General features: G+C 39.2%; 1 protein-coding gene across 2 annotated transcripts in view; it reads left to right on the forward strand.

The window, feature by feature from the left end:
* Nucleotides 1–17,641, forward strand: part of LOC139444989 (cysteine-rich with EGF-like domain protein 2) — a 28,646-nt gene extending 11,005 nt beyond the window's left edge. Inside the window, exons 10-11 of one of the 2 annotated variants that reach the window (XM_071226027.1) lie at nt 651–791; nt 17,411–17,641. In XM_071226027.1, coding sequence (XP_071082128.1) covers nt 651–791; nt 17,411–17,505 — 236 coding nt within the window. In that variant the 3' untranslated portion in view covers nt 17,506–17,641. Of the gene's footprint in view, nt 1–650; nt 792–5,942; nt 7,917–17,410 lie in introns of those variants that run through there. The other variant, XM_071226026.1, reaches the window with a different exon arrangement.
* The last annotated feature ends 3,091 nt before the right edge of the window (nt 17,642–20,732 follow it).

Here is a 20,732-nt window from a genome sequence, read left to right on the forward strand (position 1 = left end):
CCCCTATGCTCAACCACAGATAACATGAATGTGTCCCCTATGCTCCACCACAGATAAACTGAATGTGTCCCCTATGCTCCACCACAGATAACCTGAATGTGTCCCCTATGCTCCACAGATAACCTGAATGTGTCCCCTATGCTCCACCACAGATAACCTGAATGTGCCCCCTATGCTCCACAGATAACGTGAATGTGTCCCCTATGCTCAACCACAGATAACATGAATGTGTCCCCTATGCTCCACCACAGATAAACTGAATGTGTCCCCTATGCTCCACCACAGATAACCTGAATGTGTCCCCTATGCTCCACAGATAACGTGAATGTATCTGCACGGTTACACTGACAATGTGTCGGCTATGCTCCACCACAGACAACCTGAATGTGTCCCCTATGCTCCGGAGATAACCTGAATGTGTCCCCAATGCTCCACTGATAACGTGAATGTATCTGCACTGTAACACTGACAACTTGAATGTGGCGGCTATGCTCCACAGACAACCTGAATGTGTCCCCTATGCTCCACCACAGACAACCTGAATGTGTCCCCTATGCTGCACCACAGATAACCTGAATGTACCTGCACTGTAACACTGACAACTTGAATGTGTCGGCTTTGCTTAGGCTGAATGTGGTCCTGTCTTCCAGATGTCGATGAGTGTGCCGCGGACGGTATCCGGTGTATTGGGATCAAGGAGGAGTGTGTGAACGAGCCGGGGACCTTCAGCTGTCAGTGTCAGGAGGGCTACCACAGGAACTCCGACGAGAGATGTGTCAAGAAGCCCAAAGGTGAGTGTGACACTAATGATGTTTACTAATATGACAGCCTTGTAATAGCTGGTGTTGTGCAGTATGGTGTCAGTAGCTCATGTTGAAAGTTAGCATTGCTCTGTAATGGAGTTATTGCTTGTGTGTATCATAATGATGCTATTGTGTTATGACAGTTCTGAAGGCAACATCAGAGAAATAAAAGCGGACAATAGAACATCTGTCAAACAATGAAACATTGTTTCTTGCTTTGGTCATAAGAATGCAATATTACTCAAAGGGGTAGAATGATAGTGTGTAATAACTTCCGATATTTGCACATCTGCATTTGAGCAATTCTCAATGCTGATCGGTTAATCGAAGCCATATGACATCACAGCGCTTTATTGTGGGAAAAAAATGTGATAGGACGTCATCATCCATTGGTCATAGGGGCGGTGGGGTAGCCTAGTGGTTAAAGCGTTCGCTCATAACGCTGAAGATCTGGGTTAGATTCCCTACATGGGCACAATGTGTGAAGCCCATTTCTGGTGTCCCCTGCTGTGATATTGCTGGAATATTGCTAAAAGCAGCGTACAGCTACAATCACTCACTCCATTGGTCATGATGTCACCAATTGCTTCCATGACATCATCTGAACAATAGTTTGCCTTAAGTGAAGTTCATCCGTAGGGTTGTCATGTCATACATTTTTTCTTCATTTTCTCTAAAAATATCAAAGAGTAATATGTAGAATAACCTACTCAGAACTGAGATTTACAGCTGTCTGTCCCTTGCCCAAGGCTCGGAATGAACACCATTCATTCACTCAGAACAGATAATCCATAATTCCTCATAGCTGGTTGATTATTCTCCAACCAATCAATGGTCAGAACAACAGAACCATACAACAGGGACTAGTAGCTTGTCACTGGGTGAAAGTTCAGTCCAGCAGCTGTCTAACCGGCAATGGAAGGAACTGTGTACTTATAGCCTTGACAGTGCATGGAGATGTGAAAGATTTCAGGATATGTAGGGTAGGATGCAATGCTTCGAACTACTGTCAATGACTATGTCAGAAGTATCTCCTGTGTTCAGAAACTGACTTGTCACAGGATATCAGGCAGGCGTTTTGAAGACTGATAATAATTTTTGTTCATGTGTCATCCACTGTGATAAAATGCAAAGAAAAGGTTAATGTTGCAAGCAACAACATTCAGATTTACAGGGAGTTGTCCAGGCCTGCTCAGATGCTGATATTTGGCCCGAAATGTCCTTCAAATAATATCATAAATTCCAAAATTGAATTAATATAGTCCCAATTTATGTTATAAGGTATAGAGATTATTATACGATTATTATGTTCATGTGTGTGTTCCAGACTGATTTTTCGAAATGAGGGTCAGAATTCTTGTATTTCCCAAGCGAGAGCTAGGGTAATACATGAATTCTTACACAAGTATAAATCATTATGACACAGATGTGAGTGTAATAATTTCTTTATTACCGATTATTCCTTAGTCCCTTTGAGTTCCCAGTTAGAAAAATGCAGTCACAATAAGATTTGAATGACATCACCAATGCCGTCCGGATGAAAGAATCGATTCACTGGTGCACAAGAAGTGATATTTGCACTGTGCACATACAATTTTTATGAACTCAGTTATTTCTAACCCTATAAGTTATAAATAGTTAAATAACGAATGTTACAGTTTTGCAGAGGTGACTTGAAGTTCACTGATAACGGACCTATATAGAGGAAGAGGCTTTGATGTTCAGTTTTATGTTATTGCACTGAATGATTTGTCCCCAAGTGGCAGGACAAGGGCACTTAGTTTGGAATCCTAGATAAATCCCATCATATTTTGTCCCCTTTTTACTTGCAGTGCTTATTAATCCCAACATTCAAACATCGACAGGAACTTCCGATGATGTGGAAATATTAAATCATGTATTGCAGATATGGTTGACGCACAGTTAGGAAATCAATTGGATTCATTTTATCATGAATGGAATGTGAGATTGTGACCTCATTTAGGTTAATTACTAACATAGTTTAGTTTTCAGTTATATCTACAGATGAGAATATTTATAGATTTGTAAAAGACAAGGAGTTGAACCTAGCAGATTTTTCTGTGGTTCTGGATCCTACCCACAAAGCGTGCATAGCGTTACGACCTATCGTAACTCTATAGTTTATCATAGGCTTAATGATGTTGTGGCACAACAATTGCTGTGTGGATCGGGGCTCTGAATACTTACCTGTGCACCAAGATAAAAAAATAAATAAATAATAATTTGATGCACTTCAACCAAAATTGTGCAATCCATGACCCTTGACCTACAACATGTCTTTGTTTTATATATAGGCCTCTATTTTTGGTTCCCTTGAACAAATGCATTAATGGCTTCCCACTGACATTATGGCTATGAACCATCAGCTGTACTAGTATTCTTGGAGTAGCAGTTTTGAAAGAAGGGGTTTGTGGATTGAGGTTTTTTACATTAGCATTTGACCCTTTTAGTATCCGGGATAAAATAGTTCTTCTGCAACACATGTTTGCTGTAAAAGGCGACTGTGCTTGTCGTAAGAGACGCCTAACGGGATCGGGTGGTCAGGCTCACTGACTTGGTTTGATGCATGTCATCGTATCCCAATTGCGAGGATTGATGCTCATGATGTCAATCACTTGATTGTCTGGTCCAGACTTGATTATTTACAGACTGACGTCATATAGCTTGAATATTGCTAAGTGCGGCGTTAAACAACAAACCAACCAACCAACATTAGCATTTTCACTATTCCAGGGATGGAAATTAACCAAAAATGCCTACTAGCCCAACATATAGCAATACCCTACAAAATTGTACTGCCCCTTAGGATAACTTTCACTAACATTTACAAGACTCACCTGCGTCAGCATGCTGGTGCTAATTACCATCCCTGATTTCAATGTATTGACCCCTGTAATACTGTGTTTCACTTTTTAACATGAGGAGTGTGACATTGACACTTTGACTTTTATCACAAGCTTCAAACACTGAATAAGATCAGTGTTGTCATGACACCTCCTTGCTGTAAGTTAGTTTAATGCTTTGAGTGGGTGTAAGTTAGAGCATGGTTTTTGTCTTAGTGTGAGAGGAACGCCAAAAGTGAGCCATTTTGGATAAGGCACTGACATTATCTTGGCTTATAGATCTAGACTAGACCTACGACCAGCAGATCCTGGCATAGCTAAGGGACTCAACTCTGTTGGCTTGTTTCAGAGTTTTAGACCACTGTTACCCCTAATGTGTTGATGAATCTAGACCATACTTTTACCATACAGATATCTCTATATTGTGTTGATAGTAGGTTGTAACATCGTAAAGTTCATAAAATGTTAATCACACAGGAAGATTTGATGATGTTTTAACAGTCAGACTTCATCTGATATTTTGAAATTGTCTATGTCTGCTTGTCCAGAATTTGTAATGGTTCATAATGTATTGTTTCAGCAAACATGTCTTTGAAGACATGTAATAGCAGTTTCAGCAGTAATATATATATCTGCAATAAAAACACTGTGTTGTATATGATGTGGGTTTAATAAGCATGTTAGGTTTCTTGTGAGAACTCCAAGCAGTCTCCCTTTTGAATCGGAGTCTCTGTAGGAAGGACATGGTATTTCCAAGTTCTTAGAGTTACGCACCTTGGTTGATAAGTTCTGAGTCTCACGTAGAAGGAATAACATAGTGAAATCTTTTGTCGTGGATTACATGATCACAGCACGTTCCTCAAGTTTCTCCTTTTCCCAAGGGGCACAGCCGGCCCAATCATCTAAAACACTGCGATTCGCTGTGCAGAGTTGCGTCCCTTGGGCACACAAAAAACCTATGATCGTGGGTTCGCCCCGATTATGTTTCTAGATTTGTCAGCACCATACCCGTGCTTGTGGGTGTCACTGAAGTGGTAAACGTCTGAGACCTGCATCACTTCGGGCTTTCCTCCCAGATTAAGCTGACACGCTGTGATATATAACTGGAATACTGTTAAAAGCGGCGTTAAACCCAACTCACTAACTCACTCACTCCTTTTCCAAAGATCACTGACCCCTTCATATTTTACTGACTTGTCAGTGAAACAATTTGCTCAAATCACTCAAGTTTTTGTGGATATACCTCTATTACATCATGTAATGTCCACAACAACAGATTTCAATGTTAATACGCAATTCCTCGTAACTAACTGGCATGACAATAGTCAATATTTCTAGCAGAGTCAACTGTAGATATGTAGTAAATGACACAAGGTTTAGTTTAAATTGATAATTGTATTAATACCATTTCCAGTCACTTTTCTGAGAAACAATTATTCCCGTTTTGATATTTCCTAGTTAATAGTTTTAATACATAGTGTATTAACCTACCTAACACTTTAGATAAATCCAGGGCACAGTCAATCTCATCCCTCGATGTTGCTGACTCAGCTACTTGCTCATGCCATCAACCACTTGCTTGTCTGGCACAACCTTGATTATTTACAGGCCGTATGTATGGCTGGAATATTGCTGTCCTCGGTAATACAGTCAAACCTACTTGTTTTAATGAGGCATGTTTATATGTAACTTGTTGTAAGGTCCATAGAATATGTATTGGCTCAGCGTAAAAGTGTCGCAAATGACTACTAACATGACTAAGATTTGCCTTACAAGATCCCCACTGTGATGTTGCTGGAATATTGCTAAATCAGTGTAACAAGAATATAACTAGTTGAGGTCTAATGTATTTTTCACAGTGTTGTTTTTGGTGTATGAAACTTATCTCCTTCAATAACAACTGTTCTGAAAGCAATATCTTTCTGTTCTAAAAAAAACAGTTTGTCATTTTCGATTCTTCAGTTCATTGCATCCTTTGGATGGACATTCATTTCAAACAACTCTATGGAGATTCTGTGCTGTCTACTTCTAATTTCTGAAGATGGATCTTAAAACTGCTGCCTCAGCTCGCTCTCCTTAAGACTTCTTCACCCCCTTGAACCCTAACTCTGTCCTTGGACCTGCCTGACCTTGTTTCTTTCTTAACCGACTACCAAGCGTGGCATTCCGACATGGTTCCTTGTCTTCCTTCCCAGGCTTCCTTGTCATGTGCAGAATGGTTGTTTGTTCACATTTCCAATATGAGTGGTATTTAATGTCGTCCCCTCTCTTTCAGACATGCCCAAATCGAATCATCCTCCACACTCAAGCATGGATAAGAAGAAAGCCAAGAAGCAAAAGACATACAAAAATAAAAATGCCCCCAACCTTCTGACTTTCATTGCTATATTGGCAGGATTTGGCATTTGTTTGAAATTTTCTCGAGGCAATATGATCATCATAGTGCCATTGACTGTCCTGATATCCTACTTTGTATACTGGTATGCGTCGTTTTACTGATGACAAGACTAGGGGTCTTCAGCCAGGATGTTCCCCAGACTGACATCCTAAGCAAAGGCTATTTTCCTAAAACAATTCTTCGATGACTGTTTGTAAATTTCAACATTTTCATTTTTGCATCAGTATACATTATCTCTATCTATAATAATGAAAATGTTTCTGTAAAGAATTGAACAGCACGTACAGCAATAAATGTGTTATGACTGACATGTAACTGATCAAATTGTCAAATCATTGTTTTTATATACCCTGTTGACAGAGGATGTAAAGCTGGTGTACAAGGTCTATGTATATATGATTGTACTATAACTTATGTCGTAGATGTAGAGTGCATTTTATTTATTTTTGTGGATGCAGTTTGATATTTTTGCCACCTTGTCTGTCTCTTGGTTTATCCTTCCTCAGTCTGTGTCTTTGCCTCGAGGCCTTGTGACAGTTGTTTTTCTTTTCACTCAGCTATGTAGACCCAGTGTTTCTCTGTTTGTTTTGTCCCTGCATGGCTGATACTAAATATATATTCAGCATGTCATAGACATAGTTACCTCCCCTTGTCATGTTTCCATGATAACAACAGGATTATTTGTTTCTGGAATTGTCTTAGACATCTAAATGACCTTTCCTGGTTCATGGTAGTGATTTTGTTAAAGACAAATGGCATAAGGACATTTTCAAGATTTTAGCAAATTGTGAAAGGTCATTCTGCCATACAACTGAAAAATATCTTCTGGACATTTTGGATGACAATCAGTCAGTCCTATTCTGTAACACTGCATGGAATAGATATGCAGAAGTTTGAAAGATCAACACACAGACAAAGGATACCCACTACCATTCTTAATAATATATTGGTTTGGCCCTACCCTGCCTGGTAGTGAGACCCGCGGAGATTCCTGGTTACATTTGGTCCTCAGCAACCTACGCTCGGATCAGGTTTATTGACTTGAGTGTAATTGTACCCTGTGGATCGTTGCTCATAATATCGATCATGTGATTGTTTGGTCCAGAATTGGCTGTTAAGGCTTCCATCATATAGCTGGAATGTTCCGGAGTACAGCATTCAACAACGAACAAATAGAACTGGGAAGGTGAATTACCGATCCTTTTGGGGGCTCAGCTTATTTTTAATGTCCTCTCTTAGAAAAAGATGTTGTCCCAGTGTAAAATACCCTTTATCTAGTTACTTTTGATAATTGATAAAGAACATAACACAAGTCGCAAAGATCATCATAATCAGTCACATTTGTTGATTGATTTGATTTCCTATGTAAAAAAGTGTGAATATTGTCAGATATTTTTGGTCGTTAACCAGTTCACTTTTGGTCAGTAACAGTCATAAAATCATTTGAATGAAGCCTGTTTTTATCCGATCCTCAGCTACGGGCATGGTGACCTGAGCAAAGGTCAAGTGGCCAATATTTTCTGCTGCTTATAATGGTCTATGATACTTTGCCAAATTCATCTCTGCTGAGCTATCACAATCAGGGAATTTTGTTTGCGTTTGAGTAACGGTGCATGTGTGTTCTGTAGTTCTAGCATGTTCTGCTGACTTGGCTTTTTGTTGTCATGGTTACTGTTAGTCCAGCGGTTTTGTACATACGAAGTCACTGATTCCCCTCATCTGTATATGCAACTTCATTGGAACTCACCCATCATGTTTACACCGCCATTGGCATCATGTATTTATTTTACACTTTCAACCGGTGTTTGATCATAGCTATGTACTGGTGGAAACGAATAAGGGAACAATGAAAGATATTGGGAAATAGTTGAGAGCTTTACTGTCAGTACAGAAAGTACACATTCAACACGTCAGAATCAAATGTTGAGATGTGTTTGTGTGCATTGTTTCCAACGGATATTTGGTAGACAAGGCTGGGAAGCCGTGATAGCATGTCATTTTACTGTGGCAGAGCGTATCTGCGGTCAGGTAGCCTAGTGGTAAAAGTGTTAGCTCGTCACGCCGAAGACCCGGGTTCGATTCCTGACATGGGTACAATGTGTGAAGCCCATTTCTGGTGTCCCCCTCTGTGATATTGCTGGAATTACTGCTAAAAGCAGCGTAAAACCATACTCACTCGCTCAAAGCAAGGGTGTCTTCAAGCTGACATGGATATATGGATGGAATGGAATAAGGGAACACTCTGTTACAGACACTGTAACATGATATGGCATCATGGGTTCCCAGCCTTGACTACAAAATATGCACTCAGACACATCTCAACATTTGATTCTGACGTGTTGAATGTGTACTTTCTGTACTGACAGTAAAGCTTATTGACCTAAATTGTTTCTTGTTCCCTTATTCATTTCCATCAGTATATAGCAGAAAATAATATGTGCAGTAAGTCAACGTTATTCTTTTATTTAGGGGGGCACGGGTGGCCCAGTCGTCTAAGGCGCCGCGATTGGCTGTGCAGAGTTGCGTCCCTTGGGCACGCCAGAAATCTATGATTGTGGGTTCGAATCCCGGTTCGCCCCAATTATGTTGCTAGGTTTGTCAGCAACATACCCGTGCTTGTGGGTTTCACCGAAGTGGTAAACATCTGAGACCAGCATCACTTCGGGCTTTCCTCCCACATTAAGCTGACACGCTGTGATATAACTGTAATACCGTTAAAAGCGGCGTTAAGCCTAACTCACTCAATCACTCTTTTATTTAGGAAATGGCATTTAACATTTTGCTAACATGGTGACAGGTTGTTGTGGAAGTATGTGACGTCATCCATTATTTGATGATAGCACTGCATTCCAAAGTGGTGCAAATTCTTTATACAACTGGTATTGAAATGTTGACACTCAATCACATCTTCATGTTTTGTCCATATCTTGAACAGGTGTTACTTTGGGGTTTTTAATAATGTGTTATGTATTGGATGTCAGATAGAATCACAGATGACTGAGTCGAATGTATTTGTGTTTAACATGTTTGATGTGTGTTTATTGGATTAACTTTTGCTCAACTGTATGAAGTGAGTCACCACAATGTGCTACATTGTATGGTTAAATCATCCCATTGCAGGGTTTCAGAGCAGTTCATTTTCAAGGACATCAACTGTTGTCAAAAATGGCCAAAAGATGTTTTTCAAATATGGTCATGATATTGAAAAATGTCCCATCAATAATTGATAAAAATGACCTTTTGTCATTTGTATGACCAAAACCACAGCATAGATTGGCCAAATGTATGTATGCATGCAAGTAATGTTTCAAAGAATGGTCTGTTCATCAACTTCAGTGGTGTAAAGTTAATGTTTGCAAGAAAGCACACAGGGATTTTGCTGAATACAAATGTTTTCTTCAGCTTTAGATAGGGCATCCTTCTGTTTCATGACCAATTGTTTATTTTTAGGTCATTTTGGTTGACAATCAGTCAATGTCCTGGAAATTGAGCTGATTTGAATCCCAGCAAGACTCAGAGAGAGAACTGTTTGGTATTATTCTTGATTTCTCTTTTCAATCACATCAGACAATTTTCCTGTGGCATTAGGAAGTCCAGAATTATACATCTATATTCTATGTGTCTACAGTTTGCCTAGTTTTAGAAAGTAGTCAAGAGATCCTTGTTATAACCTTAATGTTACAAGTAAATAGTTGGTCCTTTGATAAAGTACTAAAGTCTTCAGCAACCCATCCTTTCCGTAAGGGCGACTATTCTTGTCATAAGAGGCGACTAACGGGATTGGGTGGTCAGACGCGCTGACTTTGTTGATGCAAATCATCCTATCCAAATTGTATGGATCGATGAGCATGATGTTGTCAATGGATTGTCTGGTCCAGATTTGAATATTTACAGACCGCCGCCATATAGCTGGAATATTGCTAAGAGCTGGATTAAACAACAAACAAACAACACAAGTTCAGAAATATCACGTTTCTGATGACTTCAATTGAGGATGTATAATTTTTGTCCAACAGTTATTGTTTGTTTACAACAAATATTCCAGAAATGTATTAATCTGGACCATTTCTCTCAGAACAGTATCGTCAAGATTTACAAAGTTTGTACATTTGTATTTCCATGTAATTACTGAGTATCTGCCAAATGTTCTGGTGCTCAGTATTAATAGCCCATTATACTTGGGTACACAATCAGCCAGAACAAATTCTCCTCCATGTCATAGCTGTTTACATGTCATTAAGGTGACTATGCTTGTCGTAAAAGGCGTCTATGCTTGTCGTAAAAGGTGTCTAACGGGATCGGGTGGTCAGGCTCGCTGACTTGGTTGATGCATGTCATTGATCCCAGTTGTGTGGATCGATGCTCATGATGTCAATCACTGGATTGTTTGGTCCAGACTCGATTATTTTACAGACTGCCATCGTATAGCTGGAATATTGCTGAGTGCGGCGTTAAACAACAAACAAACAAAACATATCATTTAAACCTGTATCCTCCCCTGGGTTGTCCAGTTCCTTGGCATGCTACCCTCATTAAGCAATCAGGCTAAAAAACATTGGTTTCTTGTTAATTCATGTGCCGATTTTTGTCAATTAACATGGCAAGGGAGATAACTCTAAACACTGACTGATCGGGATTATGGGTTAGAATAGGCCCCCAGCAACCTGTACTTGGCTACTTAATTGATGGGGTGGCTTAGTTGATGGCATGTCAATGTACCCAGACAGTGTAGAGCGTTGCACATAATATCAATCACAAGGTTGTATGGTCCAGACTCATTATTTATAGGCCGCCGTCATAGAGCTGGAATTATGCTGAGTGAGGTGTTCTGCTACAAACACACATTATATATGCTACAGCAAAGAAACTAAGGACCTCCATGTTGGAGAACAAGCAAGCATTGCAGTCTTGTGTAGGACCATATTCACCCTTTCACTTATTAGATGTGAGATTTTTTTTTAGACTTCAGAACTCCATGTATTGATACTGTTGATATATGTATTTGTTTGATGGCACCATGTTAGTATTACAGACACTTACCGTCCACCCGTAGCTTGGCTCAGTGGTTCGTTATGGTTGTAACTTGTAGTGCAACTGGAGACGAATCATCAAGCAGTCACTTATTATTGTCAGGAAGGAGTGGTAGAAGATTGAATAAAAGTTTTTAAAAACTGAAAAAAAATCTTCCAAACTAGGCCTGACTTTAGTGGCAGTAGATAACATGTTTTGTGATCTGGTTGACACACAAAATTGTATTGTATAAGTCACATTAAACAGCATTTCAAAGCTGTAGGCATATTATTTGCCCAAAGAGGCGGTAAAATTAAGTTTTCTGTGTGAATTAACTATCCTGCAGGGAAAGTGGCCTTCAAAACTCAACCCTGTGAAATTATACAAGCCACATGGTAACAGGTTAGAGTGGATTGCCAATACTGGGAAGCTATGCCATTTTCACATCATACATCTGTAGGGGGCATGGCTGGCACAGCCATCATTAGAGTTACTTCCCTTAGAAGTGTGTGCCAGGTACGTCATCTTTGGTTAAAATCCCAGTTTTGCGCCTATTATGATACTTGGTTTGTCAGTACCAAAGCAGTGTTAAACCCATGTCATTCACTCACCCTTCCATCAGTCAGGTCACTATGAATAACTTAAATATCAACAGTGCAATATCGCCCTGAGTTGTTCACCAGTAACTGTGTGTGTGTGTGGAAAAATTATAAAAAAATATGGACTTGAATGTTAACATGTCTTCAAGTGATACGACTTTGAAGTTTCAGAATGGAATAGGTTCTTTACAATAATTATGATCAGCTTGTGAATTCTTCTAAATTTGTAGAGGCAGTGGGGTAGCCTACTGGCTAAAGCATTCACTCGTCACGCTGAAGACCCGGGTTTGATTCCCGACATGGGTACAATGTGTGAAGCTCATTTCTGGTGTTCCACGCTGTGATATTGCTGGAAATATTGCTAAAAGCAGCGTAAAACAATACTCAGTCAGTCAGTCTTAATTTGTAACCCTCATCCCCTCTTTCCAATATTGTAATTTTGATAAATCAGTTTAAGAATCAATGAGTCATTTCTCGAGACATTAGCAGTATATTTAGTTGGTCAGTTCTGCTTATTGATGTTTTAACCTGATTTTAAATGTTTCGAATGTAGATTTGTGTTCTTACTCATCTGAAAATTGCATATTTTTTTATTCCCAAACAATACTAAACCCCAGTTTGCATTGATCTATGGGAAAGGTGTACACCCCTTCCTGTGTGCTCGGATTGTCGTTTACAAATGACAGCTAAAATATAGGAGGCCTGGAATAGCTGACAACAATGGATGGCTCAGACATGCTGGGAGTCATGACAAAAACAAAACACTTTGCTGTCAGTATATTTTGAGTGATTTTCATCTTTATAAAATGGGGGCTTCATGGAATAAACAACAAGCATATGGTTAGGTGTTTGATCTTAGTGTACATATTAAATATGTCCTTGTTTCGGTTTTTAATCGAAGGAAGCAAATTCAGAAAAAGTTTCAAAATTTTATCATGGTTAATTTTAGGTCCAACATAGACAAAGTGAATTAAACTCGGAATGATATACGGCCACACTTTTTAAATTTGTTTCACGTATTTATTCCAACTTTTCCAAACAAGGTCATACGAAAAAATAAGTAGCTATCTCCATCATATATTTATTTATATGAAAGTCATACTGCCGTGAGGTTAAAACTGCAGCTGGCTTCTTGAATCACTGACAGTGATGTAGACATTGAATGTATATTGAACATTATATATTGTACTAAGGCGCCGCGATTCGCTGTGCAGAGTTGCGTCCCTTGGGCACGCCAGAAACCTATGATTGTGGGTTCGAATCCCGGTTCGCCCCGATTATGTTTCTAGGTTTGTCAGCACCATACCTATGCTCGTGTGTTTCACTGAAGTGGTAAACATCTGAGACCTGCATCACTTCGGGCTTTCCTCCCACATTAAGCTGACACTCCGCGATATAACTGGAATAATGTTAAAAGCGGCGTTAAACCCAACTTACTCACTCACTCACTCACTCACTCACTCACTCACTCACTATATTACTAGTGGGAGACATAATAAAAATTAATATTTTGATGTTTAATTTATTTCTTTTCCAGCTGCTTTTCAGTAGGGGCCGGGGGCCTGGGACAACAAAAAATAAAAATGTGTGGCCTTCTAAACAAGTAATTATTAACAAGTAATTAGAATAGTTTGAATAGTATTGATTTATGTTCTTAAACAAAATCAGTCTCTGGCAGGTCATCCATTAAACAAGGGATGGGGGTGGGGTGGAACATACACCAATTCTAAAATGTATGATTTGGTCACTATTATGTTTTGCCAAAAAGCTGTATCATGTTTGAAAGGAGAGATTTGTTCCTGGCGAAGATGCAGTCATATTTGCATGAATCATGTGTTACTAACAGGTTCCATGTGTGGACGCTAACACTGAACAGAGCCAACCATCTGTTCAGCCTGATCGTTACGTGTAGGCTGGTGTTTTTAGAAACATTTTAAGTTATACATGGAGAACAATAAACCTTTGTTAAAACTTCTCTTTGTTGCTGTTGAATTTGTTTTTCGTAGATGCTGTCAATCACATGATAGCTTCTCTGCATTAACGGGCATGGTGGTCTAACGAGCCAGAATTCCCAGATCTGCCTCAATTGTTATCCCCTGTCATGCATGTATTCTCCAAGGTATGCCTCCGTGTTCTGCATCACTCTGAGTCTTTGTCTCACATAAAGCTCACTCAGTGTATTAGTGTTGACTACTGGTCTGCCTGATACAGACTCACTCATTAACTGGCACACATGATTTTTACACTTGGTTTATGAATCTGCCAACTCAAGATTTCAATGTGAAAATAAAAATAAAAATGTCTATAAAAAAATTAATGCAATGTGTGTTTTCTTAGTAAAAATTAGTAAAAAGTTACAACAACGCAACCCATTTGCTGCTATCCAAATAAATACTGTAATTAAAACCTGTTGCAAATTAATCTTTACAACGTCATAGCACAGCAAATTATGATCATGATGGAGAATTAAAAAATATTTGAAATTGAAAACAATTTTATGTAATTTTTTTCGAATCTGTATTTTTCATGTGCAACTGTGATCGATACTTGTATCGAGAAGTTAAACATCACAATCCACTAATGCATCGGTGTATCATCCAAAAACTACCAAATATCCGTATAAAATGTTAAGCAGTACATATGTTGCTGTGAAGCAGGTATTGGTGACTGTCAGAGCTGTCTGTCTAGTGGTTAAAGCGTTCGCCTGTCACGCCGAAGACCCAGTTCGATTCCCCACATGGGTACAATGCGTGAAGCCCATTTCTGGTGTCCTCCACGGTGATATTGCTGGAATATTGCTAAGAGCGGCGTAAAACCAGATTCATCACTCATACTCACTCAGAGCTGTCTGCCGTGGTTTGCCGTCCTATTCAAGGTGTTTTTATCAGCAAGTGCATGAACCAATAGCCACTGTAGTTATAGGCAGAGTGATGAATGTCCACACTATAGCCTGGTTAGTGTACACAAACACAAACTATAGGGCTATCAGTGATTGGAGGGTTGAGTAAATAGGCATGAAACGATGCCATTAGTGCTTATATTACCACAGCAACCAGTTTCATATAATAGGCTCTTCCATCTGTTAAATTTCCTTTAGTTTTTATAAAACAAAGAAATATCTTTCTTCCTGTTATGACAAAAATAAATCATTAATGTTTGCAGTTACTTTATTTCTTTTAGTTGACCTACTTCATGAATCGTCTTGATTTCAATACTCGTCCATGGTATTGTTCTTTGGGAAATTTTCTGCCTGTTGTAGATTTTACTAATAGAATGGCACATGATAATTGCTTTGTAATCGTGGTACATGTATATAAAAAGGTAAATTGTATGCAATTATCCACATCCTCATTAAACAACCAGTGCAGCCATTGTAGTTTAATGTCAACAATGGGACTTGTTCAGTGACAATTTTTGCCATGAATTGATGGGTGTTGATGGATTGAGTGGAACATGTTTTTTCATCGCTATGCTTTAAGGGAAGGATAAAAACACAAATGTCAGGTCTTGAGGTTGTGATAGACTGCAAACAAGGAAAACAGTTTGACAGAATTTCCTCCCCTGTACACATCATACCACTCTCCTTCCCAGAGTTCCTTGCTGTTAGGGGCGGTGGGGTAGCCTAGTGGTTAAAGCGTCCGCTATCACGCCAAAGACCCAAGTTCGATTCCCCACATTGGTACAAAGTGTGAAGCCCATTTCTGGTGTCCCCTACCGTAATATTGCTGGAATATTGCTATTGAATGTGTACTTTCTGTACTGACAGTAAAGCTTAGTACTAAGTAAAAGACTATTTCCATTTGTGTATTGATCCTTTGTTGACAGTGGTTGTAGGGTTCCAAGTGCAGTCATCAAACACGTGTGGATAGCAAGAAAAACTGTCACTTTGATGGGTAAAGATAGACCCTCGTTGTGGCAATTGAAGTAGTATTTCTCTATAATTATGCACAACAATCTGTAAAAAGCAGTGAAAGTCTTTAATTATGGAATTTCAGAGTAAGCTTGTTTCTTCACAAACAGAACGGACATGCAAATAGCCTGTGGTAGTGGTGTAATACCAAGTCATTACTGCACAGTGCGTGGCTGTGCCAGTTGTCACACAAGACCTAATGTATCAGGTGGTTAGGCTCGGTGACTTGGTAAAGTTGGTTGATTGCATGTCATCATATCCCTCTTCTGGCTTTCCTCCTAATGGGGTTGGGTAGCCTAGTGGTTAAACCGTTCGCTCGTCACGCCGAAGACCTGGATTCAATCCCCGACATGGGTACAATGTGTGAAGCACATTTCTGGTGTACCCCGCCGCGATATTGCTGGAATATTGCTAAAAGCGGCGAAAAACCATAATACTCACTTTCCTCCTACTTTATGTTGCCTCGAGATACAGTAAACTATGTTTAAAACGAACATGATATAACGAACTGACATATAATGAACTGTTTTTGGTTTTTTGTCCCGTCCATTTGCTGTATATATGCAGTATATTTGTTTATAACAAACTACAGTTATAATGAACTGATATTTGTTGTCCTTTTGAGTTCATTATAGCCATAGTTTGTTGTATCGATGATGTCTTGTTCAAAACTATTAAAAACCCTGGTGTGCGGAGAAATATAATTTCAAACTCAGATTTGTCATTTGTATTCAAAATATTCAATCTGTAAACAGTGCTCATGATTGATGCCTTATCGGTGTATTATACTGATAAAAAGTAGTCAAATACAGACAGATTGCAAATTACAACTGTATCAATTACGCAGGCAAACAATACTACACATCTTCATGATTGTAACCGTACCCTGTCTATTTATTGTCAAAAGACGTTTTTCAAAACAGTGTTAAACATGACCATATTGGGCATTACCTTCTGATTAAACAGGATCAAGTCATTACGTGTCAACGGGATCGGGTGGTCAGGCTCGCTGACTTGGTTGGTGCATGTCATCGCATCCCAATTGCGTGGATCGATGCTCATGAAGTCAATCACTGGATTATCGGGTCCAAACTCGATAATTTAAAGACTGCCATCATATAGTTGGAATATTGCTAAGTGTGACATTAAAGAACAAACAAAACAAATCAAACAAACAAATGTGTCAGCAGCAAATGGATTCCTCCCAATCCTTCATTGTCATTGGCTAATAATAATTACATTCTTTAAGTTCCCCCCTGTCACTCTATTAGAGAAACATGAAATTTCCCTCAACGAATGAAATATCCGGTAACTTTGTTTACTAAAGAGACCACTTTGCACTAACGATCACATGACGTCATTACATATACATCTCAGTGTTATAATACGGGGTGGTATTTTTTCTTGAGTTCTCTTGTCTTGGTTATGTTAACATAAGTTTGACACAAAATCTGAATGTACAACACAAGATCTTTGAATGATCATACCAGTACTTGTCATTTCTAAAAACGAGCAGTACAGTATTTAATCGTTAGAAAAATGTCTGGTGTTCGTCAGTTCTGAAAATGACCTGTACTGTACAAATGGTTGAAAAATTATCTGGAGCATTTGTGTAAATCTGAATAGGTTGTCGTGTGTGCAATCTTGGTTATGCGGTCCTGTTGCTCTTGCAGTTTTGCGCATACTTTGCACAACTGTTAAAAAAGCAGCACTCTTCAGATTATATTTTATATTTTATCTTGACTTTAGAATTTTATACGGTTGGTGGATCTGCACACATTCGCCATATTCAGTGTTGTTATACTTTCTCATTGTTGGTTTTTCAGAAGAGGGTGAGGATGAGGAAGAAGAGGTTGAGGAAGAGCCTGCTGAGCAGGATGCAGAGGAAGGGCCTGCTGACCCCAGCAGGGATGAATTATGATACCCATTGTGTTACGTTAACATAGGACATAAAACATATATATGCATTTTCTGGAGAAAAATCATGGGACCACCTCATACAACTTCACACTGTAAATTGGGGGGGTTTGGATTGTTGACAATAAAAAGAGAAAACTTGTCGAGGATTGTTGTGTGTGAGAGGACCATTGACTGCATGGCCCACTAACCTTGAATCTAGTCAAGCATATTCTCAAAACAAGGTGTTCTGGGATATCTCTAGGAATCATTGTTTTTGTCTTCACACATTCAGATCCATTTATACATGTCACACTGCATCAATGCAATGTAAAACTAAGCCTCTTCTGTGTCCATGAACATGTCATACAAAGCCAAAACCTTAGTTACACTGTGTTTGCATCAGCTCTGAAATATTGATTCCTGTTTAGGAATTTTCGGCAACATTTGTTGCAGACAAATACCAGCCTCTGAGCAGGTCCACATAAAGCCCTGAGCAGGTCCAGATAAAGCCCTGAGCAGGTCCAGATAAGTGGACATGAGGAAATGTTAAATGCAGGACATTACACCATCTGAACTTCAACCAGACTGAGTTGACAGTAATGACACAAATAAGCTACAATAATGGACATACTCGACAGTGTAGAGAACTACAAGAAGTTTACTGTCCAAGATTATCAGCCGTTTAAAAATGTTGCACATGATAAAAGCCATTGTTACATGGTTTCTGAATGCTTGGGGTAGACACATGTAGCCTCTGAAAAATATTTTAAGATTTATTTTGTGAATTCGGTTTTCTTAAAGGCCCAAAGAATCAGATTACAAGCCCTGAAACTAAAGTGTGCTATACTTGCCAAAATATTGTAGACTTTCTCAGTAGTTATCCGATATTTTTGTTTCACGTTTCCATGTCTGTATGAGACGAGCTAAGAGCTGATTTACGTTATATTGCATACTATTTCTACATCAATCTTCTTCACACTGACAGAAACAGAGCCCGAATCATGTGACTTGTTATCTAGAAACAAACAAACAAACATTGTCAGGTCATAAAGTAGGTGTGTCCCTTCTAAGGTGTTTGAGTACTGACGTTTCCTAATTTACTGACACGGGAGTTTTATTGCATGTTGTGGGTCAGAGTAATTTTATACCTGTAACTTGCCTTGAAAGTGCTGCACAAGCCATTGCAGATGTAGAAAAGAATCTACACTCGGGCTTGTCTGTCGCTCCCTGAACCATATTATTTTCCCTTCCACCCAGCCCCTTCTGTAATGTCTAAATGAAGCAAGTCTAGATTTTCCTCAGATTCAGAATCTCACATCTCACTGGGGCTCCGTTTCAATTTAATTGCAGTTGTTTGTTTCTAGCAAAAAAAAGTCAGACTAAGTGTTAGTCTACACTCAAGCCTATTCACTGTCCTAGATTGTTTCAGTTAGGTCTTTCAAATGACACTGCAAACACAATTTAGCAATGAATTCTAACCCTAATAAAATCGACTAATTATATTGTCTCCCTTTGCACACTTAAAGGTTTCAAAACATTATTCTGAAATCTCGTAAATCTAAATTTCGAGAAGGTGGAAAGATTCAAATGTACATGTAGCAAGTATTTCTTTTTAGATCTCGGTCTCTGTCAAGGTTACAGTGAAGATCACAGAAGTAACATGTCTAGATGTATGCATTTGTGAGATTGGTCAATTGATGCTTCTAGTAATATTCACCTTGCCTGTAGTACCAGCAACACAGAAGTATTTGCACAATTACAGTCTCCAACATTTATTCATATCTGTATGAAAGTGAATTGGTTAACTTCCATTTTGAACAGTATTTCAGCTTTGTCATGGTGTTTATGTTTGTTTGTTTGTTGTCTAACACCACACTCTGCAATATTCCAGCTAAATGACAGTAGTCTGTGAATAACTGTGTCTGGACAGACAATCCAGTGATTAACATCACAAACTGACATGTCAACTGAACAATTGGTTCATCCTCAGTAAAATTTCTCTGCAAAGTTGAAATTTTTTATTTCTCGTCATTTTCTTTCTCAAACTTACAATGAGTAATCTAAAGAATAACCAACTCAAACAGAATAAAGGGTTAGTCGTCACTTTTGAAAGAATGCTGATAATTCGTAACTCTCAGGAGCTCGTTGGTAATTCTCTTAACTACTCATAGTCTGAAATATTGCCGACGTGACTTTAATTAAACTCACTCACTCACTCACTGATAGTATTCTGTTTCAAAGGTACATCCGCTAAATGTTTTTGCTGTTTAGAACTGGACTCAGTAATATTACAGCTATATGACATCAGTCTGTATTAATTAAGTCTTTACCAGACAATCCCATGATCAACATCATGAGCATGTATCTACACAATTGGGACACGATGACATGCATCAATCAACTCAGCAAGCCTGACCACCCGATCACATTATCATTGCACATTAGTCAGGTGAGGGGATTTGGGGTTTAATGTCGCATTCAAGATTATTGCACTTATATAGTGACGTGTGTGTGTCTGTGCTAGAGTGTGCTAGTCCAGGCTAATGCTGATTTTATAGTGCTAGCCATCTTCCCAAGATAAGGTGTTAAATGACTAAAAGTCTCGTTTCCACCCTTGCCAAACTAGACTGGAATTTCCAGGCTGGATTGCAGCTCCTATAGCGGCTAGTACAAGTTTTGTCTCCTCCATGTTCCTCCTGCTGACCAATCAGATTCCATTTCTCATATCACTTGCATATGCTTCAAACAAAATGGCAGCACCCAGTGAAGATGTTAACGCCCTTGCCTTGGGAAGAAGAGTGCTAGCCAACTGAGATACCATGTTACAGTTTAACATGAATACCACACACAAACACATTATACTGACTCCAAGCTGACCAGTCCTTGTCTTAGCCCCTTAATGCCGAGCACCAGGAAGGGTAACAAGAACCAACTTTTAACAACTTGTAGTTTGATGCAGCAGGGGATTGAACCCCTTGACCGTGTGCTCTCCGGGCTACCACTTGACCATGGTGGTGGTATCACAGTCAGCCTTATGTTGGAAGGGTATTGCAGGGCCTAGACCACTCCTAGAACAAGCAGCCCACAAGAACAAGCCCACAAGAACAAGCATGGTGCTGACAAACCAAGAATCATCCAACACTGTACTTCTAAAGGACACAGCTGCACATGAAATGCAGCGACTCCAATACACCTCTCTGCGAAGAGTTGGCAATACCTCCACACGGCACCAGGTGTGAAATGCCCCAA

The sequence above is a fragment of the Haliotis cracherodii genome, unplaced genomic scaffold (genome assembly GCF_022045235.1).
Source record: "Haliotis cracherodii isolate W230 unplaced genomic scaffold, xgHalCrac1.p SCAF_6, whole genome shotgun sequence".
In the NCBI taxonomy this organism is placed as follows: Eukaryota; Metazoa; Mollusca; class Gastropoda; order Lepetellida; family Haliotidae; genus Haliotis; species Haliotis cracherodii.